This window comes from Saimiri boliviensis, chromosome 1 (genome assembly GCF_048565385.1).
Source record: "Saimiri boliviensis isolate mSaiBol1 chromosome 1, mSaiBol1.pri, whole genome shotgun sequence".
Taxonomy (NCBI): Eukaryota; Metazoa; Chordata; class Mammalia; order Primates; family Cebidae; genus Saimiri; species Saimiri boliviensis.
In genome coordinates, this window is record NC_133449.1 from 53655354 (window position 1) to 53667965 (window position 12612).

A 12612-nucleotide genomic window follows, 5' to 3' on the forward strand; every position below is an offset into this window, starting at 1 on the left:
GCATAGCAAGCTCTCTGTGAATATGAACTGTGATTATAAGACACATTAAGAGAAGAGTCACAGAATATGTATGTATGCAAGATGTATGGTGGTCAGGGAGGAAGGAACATCTGGTGGAGAGGTCTTGTCTGGGCTTTTTCTGGGAGCATGGGGTGCCGAGAGTCACATAGAAGCCCCAGGTTCAACCTCCTAGTGATACACCGGGGCTCAAATACTGGCGAGCAGGTGTAGACGTCAGGCCTGCAGAGGCCATGGGCAGGACTTGAGATTTGCAGAGTTGGATAGAGCCAAGACATTAGGGTGGGGCAGAGATCAAATTGTAGGCAAGGTTTCATCTCTGCTTCTCTCTACATTTGTGGGCCACTAGTTTGTGGTATGTGTATGGGTTAAGCCACTTTAAGGGACTGAAGCAAGCAGGACAAGCAGATGAATATGAAGCAGGGAACTGTAGCAGAACTCGTATTATAGAAAGTGACAATCAAATTATTTTGTCACTTCCCATGCTTTATAACAAGAGATATCTCCAGGCAAGAGAGGGTCATGGTTTTTAAAAAACTATTGCTAAGCCTATGAATTACAACTTTTATTGGATTTTAGCTCTTTATATTTGTAAGAGGGTCAGCTTTGCAAAACATGTTCACTTCTACTAGCTCACTGGTTACTCCCAACATTCCTTTTTGATAGATGAGGACAGTGCTCCATACAGAGGTTAAATGATACGTTACACAGCTAGTTGGAGGCAGAGCTGAGTAATGACCTAGGTTTCCTGACCCCAGTTCCCCTCCACTGGGCCACACAGCCAAATGTATGACCTTCAGTCACCAGAGTCACCACAGAGCACTAGTAGGAGCTTGTGGGCTCTATCTAGACTAACGATCATTGCATCGGTCTGTTTTCATGTTGCTAATGAAGATATACCTGAGACTGGGTAATTTATAAAGAAAAAGAGGTTTCATGGACTCACAGTTCCAGGTGGCTAGGGAAGCCTCACAATCATGGCAAAACGTGAAAGGCACATCTTACATGGCAGCAGGTGAGAGAGAATGAAAATGAAGCAAAAGGGGTTTCCCCTTATAAAACCATCAGGTCTCATGAGACTAATTCACTACCATGAGAACAGTATGGGAGAAACTGCCCTCATGATTCAATTATCTCCCACCAGGTCCCTCCTACGGCACATGGGAATTATGGGAGCTACAATTCAAAATGAGATTTGGGTAGGGACACAGCCAAACCATATCAATCATCATCTAAGTGGGAAATAGGTACCTTCTCCAGTCCTGCAGAACCTCGGAGAAAGAAATTCCATTCAGCATCAGTTAGAGTTCCTTGCTGACGCATGATCTCAACACAGAGCATAAAGCTATAGATGAGTTTATGTTGTTCAAAAAGTCCTCTTGAAACATTGACATAAGCAGTTAGGAGAGTTTGTTCTAGTAGTATGACCAGGCGCTGTTGCAGATTTTCTGTCTTTACAGACGTTTCAATGGTGGTATTGAACAACTGTGTGAAAGAGAGCTGTATCAATGCCTCTGATTTAATTCATTCTCTGTGGAGAAAAAAAAAAAAAAAAAAAAAAAAAAAAAAAAAAAAAACCACTCTATCTCCCTTGCTAGCATTCAGTGAGTAAATGGCAGCATGAGTAAGTCTTCAATGTGGCCAATAGGTTCTTGGAAACTGAGACTTTAAGTGAAATGAATGCACAGCAGGTCTTTGAATTATGAACAACCTTGCTGTCAAAGTCATTTTGCTATTATATTGATAAGACAAAAAAACTGATTTCATTATATGTCATTTTGCTTAACAAAGTCAGTTTCCAAGAACCTATCCACAACATTGAAGACTTACTGACTATGAGAAAGTCTAGAATTCATCTCAAAGTGATACATGCTATTTGTTTTCTACACTCCCCCTTCACTCTTATTTTTTAGCGATGGACCAATGCCAAGCTCTTGACAATATTTAAAAGGCATCATCTTAATGTGAAACATGAAACTTTGGAAAATGAAGGTGAGCTGGCAGGACCGGTTTTTTATTTTTTCACATCTTCAACACAGATTTGACAAACCCTTCACTTTGGGGTGACAGATGTAACAGCAAGGTAAGCTCATGCATATTTCCTAGCACTTCCCCAAGATAATTCTTAGCGTGTAGAAACAATGTGCTAGAATTTTCATCGAAATGTAAGAGAAACTGATTTTAAAGGAGATTTCTATCCTGTTTCCTACCTGGAAGTTTTGAAAGGAGAATCAGTATTCCAAAGGTACCCCATATTATAAAGATATGGGAAGGCAGTAGAGATGGTGGCATTGAAGGATTAGGCCTGAGGTAGCCCTCCCCATTTTCTGCAACTTCTAAGTGGAGTGGAAGAAACATCAAAAAATTCCCAAAGGCCCCAAGCTGTGTGAGGAAGCTGAACAGAGCCTGAATGTGTGGCCTTCCATGGAAGTCATGGGGCAAGGGGATCTTGCAGCAGAAACTCAGGGGAAGTCCCATCAGGGTCCTGAGGGGCATGTGGTTGCAGTCTCATGATCCACAGTCTGAGGAGTAAAGGTGGGAGATGAGGCAGTACCTGCCCAATCCCTGGGATCAAGATATATTGTTCATGGCGAGGGCAGATGGATCAAAACAGACCAGCAGCTGGAAGCCTGATAAGGACCAGAGCAGATCAGAGCCAAGAAATGTCCTCTACTCATTCCTAGAAATACTGTGCTGAGGCTGTACAGGCCTTTCCTACCCACCCCTTCTACGAACAGGATGGAGCACAAATGGAAAATGGCCTGACTGTGTCAGTCTCAACAAAATAGGTCTCCATTCTCCAAAGTTAAAAGGGCTTAGAGGAAGCCTACAATTACTGCAGAGTCCTTGTGAATTTTCCTGAAGGCTTGGTTGACAAGGGTAATAGATTTTTGTTTTATCACATTCAGGAGAAAAGAGAATTCAGCCTTCTTCAACAATTTGCTAAGAAGCATAGAGGTTAAAGCCCAGTGAATATGTCATAAATATGGCACCAAAATAAAACATGGGAAATCTCAAAATTCCCTAAAGAATTTCACTGTGAAATGGTTTGGTAGAGGGCATCCTGGCCAAGGCTGTCACCTACAGATATGTTTTGGATTTCTGGTTTCCCTTCTAATCTGTAAAACTCCAGAGCTTTGATGATTCATCCTATATCACTTTTACTTTCAGCCCAAGATATTTTAGGATATCTTCACTTTTATTTCTTGAAGGAGATTTTAAAATCCTGAAAAGCATAAATTCCAAAACACCCAGGATAAGAAAATTATTATCAAAAAGTCATTTAGGTGGCATTAAAGGATTTGGTAATTCTTATTTTGCTTAGGTTAATACCTGTTAACTAAAGGAAGGGAGCAGAGATATGAGAACCCAAACCCTTGTCTCTAGGAATTGAGGTTTGAACCCAGCACAGATGGCGTTTAAAAGCTGCTAAAACGAACATCTTGTTGAAAGACAGCACAGGCCTATCTAAACAACATGACTCCCATTTCTTTCAATTCCTCATTTCCATTCTCTCCTAGAAATGGAAATTGCTCCTGGACCTCCAACTATTATCAAGGGTACTAAATTAGACCTCTAGAGGAACAACCAAGCTTGGTCTAATGTCATAAGAATTGTTTGAATACTGGAGATTCAATAAGAATTACTGGAATGTTATAAGCAGAGATTAAAACAGACTCTTCACAAAACACTCATGAGTGTTATGTGGTGCTAAACACCACTGGGAATATGGGATGGGTGAGGCTTCATTTTTGCCTCCTGGGAGTTCAGATTCCAGCAGGAGAGAGAAGGCAACCACCCAAGACAATGTGGGGTAACGTGATGCCATATGAAGCATATAAAATGTTTTGGATAAGGACTGCTGAAACTGTTTGCTACTCCTCCTCCCATTGAGAGGTAGAGTCTAAATCCCCTTCTCTCAAACTTGGACTATCCTAGTGATTTGATTGACCAACAGACTGCAGCAGAATTGATGTTGCATGAACTTCAAGGTTAGGTAAGAAGCAGCCCTGGAGCTTCCACCTTGGTTTCTCTGGATGTTTGCTTTGGGGAGAGGCCCTCTTGAAACCCAGTTGTCCTGTGGTGAGAAGCCCAAGCCACATGGATAGGCCACTGCAGGTGCCATGGGTGACAGCCCAGCCATGTGAGCCAGCCATTTTGGATGTCAATTCTAGTCAGCCTCCAGATGTTTGCAGCCCCAGCAGCAGTTTTTGCTCGAGAAGGTGGCATTTAGGTTGGGAGTGAAGGCATTCTAAAGACAGGGAGTGTCAGAAACACAAAAGCATCCAGTTAATCTTGGGAATGTAAATAGATCAATTTGGCTATTGCAGAGGAGTCATGAGAAAGGTGACTGGAGAGATGAAACAGGGACAGTCTGGACGTGGCTTTGAATTCCAGGCTATAGAGTCTGAATTGTGTTGATGGGAAATATCTGTGAAAATTCATTTAGGACCTAGGTCTGTGGAAGAGTGTTTCGAGAACACTCGGCCTAGGCTGGCCTGGCTTCCAGGTGTGTGAGCCAGGATTGACTATTCAGGGGCATGTAACAGGAAATGAAGATGTGTTGCAGGGAAAAAGCATTATGTTCACAATTCTCCACTGTTTTCTACCGAGTGGCATGTAAGGAGGGAGAGGCCTTTGCTGGCTGAGTTGTGTCAATGGGTAGGGTATGAGTATGGATGAATAGAAAAGTCAAAGCAAGTTAAACTGCTCTGCCCAGAAAAGGAGACAACACTGCCAAGAGACTGAGCCAGGGAGCCTGTGGTGGGGCGGGCTGAGAGGAGGCCACTGGCACCTGAGAGAACCTCTGGAGTGAACTTCTGGAGAGAACCTCTGATGCAGTTGCTGAGTAGTGAGTAATGCAAACTCTCTGTCTCCCCGGGAGTCTTTAGCAAAACTGACATTGCCTGCTGAAGCTTTGTGGCATTGAGTTTGCTTTTGGGAGAAAAAAGAATGCTGCTACAAAGAGGATAAGGGGTGAAAACATCCTACTCATGAGACAGCAGATGAAATTCAACTGTGAATATGAGCTGAAGAAGAGAGACTGAAATAAAACAAGAGTCTCATAGTCATATGGTGAGGAAAGATCCCTCAAAGGCGGGTGCAGGGAAGGAAGAGGGACAGGCTGTTGCATAAAACGTTCGGGAAATAAAAGATACATAAACCAATTTGGTTAAGGTCAGTGCTGTTCAGACTTGAGATATAGCAGAAACACTAACAGTGGAAAGGAATCTAGATTACTGCAGAGGATGTCTGAAGAAATGGCACTGAGCTGTGACTCTTAAAAAAGAGAGAAAGGCAGGCCTGAAGGAAAACAAGCATGCTAATTAGTTGAGGAAGTCAGGAGCAAATGAAACTTGCAAAGCAACTTTCTTCTCTTCCTCTCCAGAGTGTTCTGTGCATATCAGGCAATCGAATCCTTAAAAATATTATAAATTTTATATGTACATATATATAATAATCAATAACTCTATTCTAAAAACGGAATCTTTGGAAGGGCTGGTGGAACCACTCTTTTTTTTTTTTTTTTGAGACAGAGTCACGCTCTGTTGCCCAGGCTGGAATACAGTGGCATAATCTTCACTCACTGCAACCTCTGCCTCCCGGGTTCAAGCAATTCTCCTGCTCTAGCCTCCTGAGTAGCTGGGATTACAGGCATATGCCACAATACCTGGTTAATTTTTTTATTTTTAGTAGAGATGGGGTTTCCCCATGGTGGCCAGGGTGGTCTTGAACTTCTGACCTCAGGTGATCCACCCACCTTGGCCTCCCAAAGTGCTGGGATTATAGGTATGAGCCATTGCACCTAGCTGGAACCACTGTTGAACCATTCGTGCACCTGGAAGATTTAATGTGATAACTAGACCCATGGCTTGCGTGAGGCAAGAAGTAATTCAACAGGTATAATGGAAGCCAAAGAGATGACTTTCATTAACAACAAGAAAACACTTACCTGTTTAAAGTATTTTAATGAGTACTGGTACATAGGATCTATTTCTGACAGGCTTGCAATGACAAAATACATCACAGAGCCTCGAGCAGCCACTGGACGATACTTCTCACGAGCCACATTGATCATCTGCTCAGTGGACTCTGCTTCTTCCAGCCTGGTTTTAATGGCACCAGAAGTGATCTGAATAAACACACAATAACAAGTTCTTAGGGATCTGTTCCAAAAAATAGTGGGACTTTTGGAATGTATCCAGTTAGGTCTAGGGAAGAAATAAGGATAGAATGAGTTGGTGATTACAGTAAGGGGTACCGAGGTAGAAAGACTGAGTCTCAGGGCTTGGTGACCTTCTGAATAAGCTGACCTTTTTTCCTTTTAGTGTTAAGAATAGGCGGAGGACAACAGGCAACACAAGTAGGTTTGAAAACATAGGAACAGCACATTTCTGAGACTCAATCTGAGTTATTCCTACAATGCAAACACTAACACAGCACTCCTAATTGCTCCTGAACATCTCTGTGAGAAGTCCAGGGCTCACACAACGAATGAAGGTATGAAAGGAGAAGGGATACCCAGGAAAATGCCCAAAAGAATGGTGTAGAGAGTTTCTGGAAGGCAGTGACACCACATCCCCCCCTGGAATAACAAGGGTGACTAATATTCTTATTCTTTACATGGCATTCCCAGGTACAGACATGTTGCATAGAAGCTGTTTTTTGTGGAAGATTATAACCCTAAGTGAGTTACAGAAGATTTCGGGGTCTTTTGGTTTTCTGCACTTTGGGTTTGTGGGTCTGGGGAGCCCTCTGGCCAATGGATCTTCCAAGATTCCCTTCTCTGTGTCTTTTAGTCTCTCTCTCTTTTTCTAAACTAATTAATTAATCTTAAATATGTGTGTATGTATATATATATATATATATATATATATATATTTGGCATTTTAGGTTTTGGGGTACTGTGAAGGACATGCAAGATTGTTGCATAGATACACACATGGTAGTGTGATCTGCTGCCTTTCTCCCCATCACCTATATCTGGCATTTCCCTCCATGCTATCTCTCCCCAACTCCCCACCCTCTGCTGTCCCTCCCCTATTTCTCCCCGACAGACCCCAGTATGTGATGCTCCCCTCCCTGTGTCCATGTTTCTCATTGTTCAAAACCTGCCTGTGAGTGAGAACATGTGGTATTTGATTTTCTGTTCTTGTGTCAATTTGCTGAGAATGACGGTTTCCAGGTTCATCCATGTCCCTACAAAGGACACAAACTCATTGTTTTTGATGGCTGCATAGTATTCCATGGTGTATATGTGCCACATTTTCCCTGTCCAGTCTATCATCGATGGGCATTTGGGTTGGTTCCAGGTCTTTGCTATTGTAAAGAACAATAGCAAAGGACATTCGTGTGCATGTGTGCTTATAATAGAACAATTTACAATCCTTTGGATATATACCCAGTAATGGGATTGCTGGGTCAAATGGAATTTCTATTTCTAGGTCCTTGAGGAATCACCATACTGTCTTCCACAATGGTTCAACTAATTTACACTCCCACCAACAGTGTAAAAGTGTTGCTATTTCTCCACATCCTCTCCAGCGTCTGTTGTCTCCAGATTTTTTAATGATCACCATTCTAACTGGCATGAGATGGTATCTCAATGTAGTTTTGATTTGCATTTCTCTAATGACCAGTGATGATGAGCATTTTTTCATATGTTTGTTGGCCTCATGTATGTCTTCTTTTGAAAAGTGTCTGTTCATATCCTTTGCCCACTTTTGAATGGGTTTGTTTGTTTTTTTCTTGTAAATCTGTTTTAATTTTTTGTAGATTCTGGATATCAGCCGTTTGTCAGATGGGTAGACTGCAAAAATTTTTTTCCTATTCTTTGGTTGTTGATTCACTCTAATGACTGTTTCTTTCGCTGTGCAGAAGCTGTGGAGTTTGATTAGGTCCCATTTGTCTATTCTGGCTTTTGTTGCCAATACTTTTGGTGTTTTGGTCATGAAGTCCTTGACTACGCCTATGTCCTGAATGGTTTTGCCTAGATTTTCTTCTAGGGTTTTTATGGTGTTAGGTCTGATGTTTAAGTCTTTAATCCATCTGGAGTTAATTTTAGTGTAAGGTGTCAGGAAGGGGTCCAGTTTCTGCTTTCTGCACATGGCTAGCCAGTTTTCCCAACATCATTTATTAAACAGTGAATCCTTTCCCCATTGCTTGTTTTTTGTCAGGTTTGTCAAAGATCAGATGGTTGTATATTGTATGTATTGTGTTGTATGTATGTATGTATTGTATGTATTGTGTTGCCTCCGAGGCCTCTGTTCTATTCCATTGGTCTATATCTCTGTTTTGGTACCAGTACCATGCTGTTTTGATTACCGTAGCCTTGTAGTATAGTTTGAAGTCTGGTAGTGTGATGCCTCCCACTTTGTTCTTTTTGCTTAGAATTGACTTGGCTATGCGGGCTCTCTTTTGTTCCATATGAAGTTTAAGGTGCTTTTTTCCAGTTCTGTGAAGAAGATCATTGGTAGCTTGATGGGGATAGCATTGAATCTGTAAATTACTTTGGGCAGTATGGCCATTTTAATGATATTGATTCCTCCTAACCAGGAACATGGAATGTTTCTCCATCTGTTTGTGTCCTCTCTGATTTCGTTGAGCAGTGGTTTGTAGTTCTCCTTGAAGAGGTCCTTTATGTTCCTTGTTAGTTGTAATCCTAGGTATTTTATTCTCTTGGTAGCAATTGTGAATGGCAGTTCATTCTTGATTGGCTCTCTTTAAGTCTGTTATTGGTTTATAGGAATGCTTGTGATTTTTGTACATTGATTTTGTATCCCGAGACTTTGCTGAAGTCACTTATCAGTTTCAGGAGATTTTGGGCTGAGATGATGGGATCTTCTAGATATACAATCATGTCATCTGCAAATAGAGACAATTTGACTTCCTCCTCTCCTATTTGAATACGCTTTATTTCTTTTTCTTGTCTGATTGCTCTGGCTCGAACTTCCAATACTATATTGAAGAGGAGTCGTGAGAGAGGACATCCTTGTCTAGTGCCAGATTTCAAAGGGAATGCTTCCAGTTTTTGCCCATTCAGTATGATATTGGCTGTGGGTTTGTTGAAAATAGCTTTTATTATTTTGAGATAGGTTCCGTTGATACCTAGTTTATTGAGAGTTTTTAGCATAAAGGGCTGTTGAATTTTGTTGAAGGCCTTCTCTGCATCTATTGAGATAATCATGTCGTTTTTGTCTTTGTTTCTGTTTATGTGGTAAATTACATTTATAAACTTGCGTATGTTGAACCAGCCTTGCATCACCGGGATGAAGCCTGCTTGATCATGGTGGATAAGCTTTTTGATGTGCTATTGCAATTGGTTTGCCAGTATTTTATTGAAGATTTTTGCATATATGTCCTTCATAGATATTGGCCTGAAGTTTTCTTTTCTTGTTGAGTCTCTGCCAGGTTTTAATATGTATCAGGATTATGTTGGTCTCATAAAATGATTTGGGAAGGATTCTCTCTTTTTGGATTATTTGGAATAGTTTCAAAAGGAGTGGTACCAGCTCCTCTTTGTATGTCTGGTAGAATTTGTCTGTGAACCCATCTGGACCTGGGCTTTTTTTTTGGTGGATAGGCTATTAATTGCTGCCTCAACTTCAGCCCTTGTTATTTGCCTATTCAGGGTTTTGACTTCTTCCTTGTTTTGGCTTTTTATCCAATTTGCCAGTCTGTGTCTTTTAATTAGAGCATTTGGCTCATTTATATTTAGGGTTAATATCATTATGTGTGAATTTAATCCTGCCATTTTGATGCTAGCTGGCTGTTTTGCCTGTTAGTTGATACAGTTTCTTCATTGTGTTGATGCTCTTTACCATTTGGTATGTTTTTGGAGTGGCTGGTACTGGTTGTTCCTTTCTGTGTTTAGTGCTTCTTAAGCAGGCCTTGTGGTGGTGAAATCTCTGAGAACTTGCTTGTTCACAAAGGATTTTATTTTTCCTTCACTTATGAAGCTTAGTTGGCTGGATATGAAATTCTGGGTTGAAAGTTCTTTTCTTTAAGGATGTTGAATATTGGCCCCCACTCTCTTCTGGCTTGTAGGGTTTCTGCTGAGAGATCTGCTGTGAGTCTGATGGGCTTCCTTTTGTGGGTAACCTGACCTTTCTCTCTGGCTGCCCTTTGCATTTTCTCCTTCATTTCAACCCTGGTGAATCTGACGATTATGTGCCTTGGGGTTGCTCTTCTTGAGGAATATCTTTGTGATGGTCTCTGTATTTCCTGGACTTGAATATTGACCTGTTTTTCTAGGTTGGGGAAGTTTTCCTGGATAATATCCGAAAGAGTATTTTCCAGCTTGGATTCATTCTCTCCATCACATTCAGGTATACCTATCAAATGTAGATTAGGCCTTTTCATATAGTCCCATATTTCTTGGAGACTTTGTTTATTCCTTTTTACCCTTTTTTCTCTAATCTTGCCTTCTCATTTTATTTTATTGAGTGGATCTTCGACCTCTGATATTCTTTCTTCTGCTTGGTCAATTCAGCTGTTGAAACTTGTGTATGCTTCGCGAAGTTCTTGTGTTGTGTTTTTCAGCTCCATCAATTCACTTATATTCCTCCCTAAGTTGTTTATTCTCATTAGCATTTCATCAAACCTTTTTTCAAGGTTCTTAGTTTCTTTGCATTGTGTTAGAACATGTTCATTTAGCTCAGAGAAGTTTGTTATTATTCACTTTCTGAAGCCTGTTTCTGTCAATTCATCACACGAATTCTCTATCCAGCCTTGTTCCCTTGCTGGTGAGGAGTTGCAATCCCTTGAAGGAGGACAGGCATTTTGGTTTTGGGTGTTTTCATCCTTTTTGCACTGTTTTTTTTCACATTTTTTGGATTTATCTACCTGGGTCTTTGTATTTGGTGACTTTCGGAAGAGGTCTCTGAGTGGATGTCTTTTTTGTTGATGATGAAGTTCTTTCTTTCTGTTTTTTAGTTTTGCTTCTAATAGTCAAGGCCTTCTGCTGTAGGACTGCTGGAGGTCCACTCCAGACCCTGCTTGCTTAGGGATCACCTGCAGTGGCTGTACAACAGTAAGGGTTGCTGCCAGTTTCTACTTCTATAATCTTTGTCCCAGAAGGATACCCGCAAGATGTCAGCCTGAGCTCTCCTTTATGAGGTGTCTCTTTGGATATATGACTTGGGGAGCTGCTTGAGAAGACAGTCTGTCCCTTAATGGAGCTCTAGTGCTGAGCGATGAGCTCTGTTGTTCCATTCAGAGCCGCTGGGCGGGTATGTTTAAGTCTGCTGCAGTGGAACTCATAACTGCCTTTTTTTTTCCTCAGGTGCTCTCTCCTGGGAATGTGGGGCTTTATTTGTAAGTTCCTGACATGCTGCTGCCTTTTTTCAGAGATGCCCTGCCCAGCAAGGAGGTATCCTAGTCACAGTCCGCCAGCAGAAGCATTGCTGAGTTGCCGTGCGCTCTGCTCAGCTGCTGTGTGAACTTCCTTGTGGTTTTGTTTACAGAGGTATAGTTAGAACTGTCTCTGTAATTGCGGACTGCCTCAGTAATGGCAGACTACCTCGATAATGGCAAATTGCCTTGGTAATGGTGGACTGCTTCGGTAATGGTGGACTGCTTCGGTAGTGGTGGACTATCTCAGTAATGGTAGATGCCCTTACACCCTTCCCCCCAACAAAGCTGGACCATCCCGGGTCCAGCTGTGCTTGCTATGAAACTCTCAATCCAGAGTGTTTCAGATTGCTGGTCTTTGTGAAGGTGGAACCCGCCAAGCCAGGTCACCTGACTCCCTAATTCAGGCCCCCTTTTTTCAGTTGAATGGGCAACTCTGTCTCCTAGGCATTCCAGGTGCCAGTTGAGAAGGTGCCCAGATATGTGTGTTTTTTTGTGGAGACCTGCTGTGCCAGCTCAAACAGCTGTGCTGGAGACTCATGGCACTTTTCTGCCCAGGAATCTCCTTGTTTATGGGCAGTAAAAATTCTTTTGGAAATGTAGTGATACTCACTCTCTGTGTTCTCACTGGGAACTGCACTCCAGAGCTGTTCCTATTTGGCCATCTTGGATTGTCTCCTAGTCTCTCTCTTTCTATTGCTGTCTGTCCCTGCCTCCTCTCCCTTCCCCCGCTGCTTTTCAGAGGTGGATATCCCTAGGTTGGTAGATCCTTTTGTCTCTAGAAAGTCAGAGATTAGAGCAGGGACTATGAAAAATCACCAAGGGAACTGACTGTTCAGTATTTGCTCCATCAAAGCTAAAAGGAATCATCAAGTTCCTGTCTAGGCAAGTGCTTTCCAATGGAAATATAATGTAAGCCACATACATAATCATATATTTTCTAAATTTTAATAATACAATTTTTAATATACCCAGTTCTAGCATTTTCTAAATTTTAATAATATACTTTTAAATATACCTAAAATATTATACCAACATATAAACCACATAAAAATTCCTGAGATACTTTGTTTCTTTGGATTTAGCCCTTAAAATCTGTTGTGTATTTTACACTAACAACCCATCTTAATTCAGGCTAGCCATTTTCCAAATGCTCAATAGCCACCTATGGCTAGTGGCTCTCTACCATAATGAAGAGGGTAAGTCTAGACTGTTTTCCCCAGCCCACCAGGAAATGTAGGG

At 41.6% G+C, this 12612-nt stretch overlaps 1 protein-coding gene across 11 annotated transcripts in view; it reads right to left on the reverse strand.

Moving 5' to 3' along the window:
* The window catches only part of DNAH6 (dynein axonemal heavy chain 6), a 352679-nt gene that overhangs the window by 73357 nt on the left and 266710 nt on the right, over positions 1-12612 (reverse strand). For all 11 annotated transcript variants that reach the window (XM_074397642.1, XM_039462280.2, XM_074397653.1 and 8 more), the window contains 2 exons: positions 5972-6151; positions 1270-1503 (listed from right to left, as the gene is read on the reverse strand). In XM_074397642.1, the coding sequence (XP_074253743.1) occupies positions 1270-1503; positions 5972-6151 (414 nt within the window). The remainder of the gene's footprint in view (positions 1-1269; positions 1504-5971; positions 6152-12612) is intronic.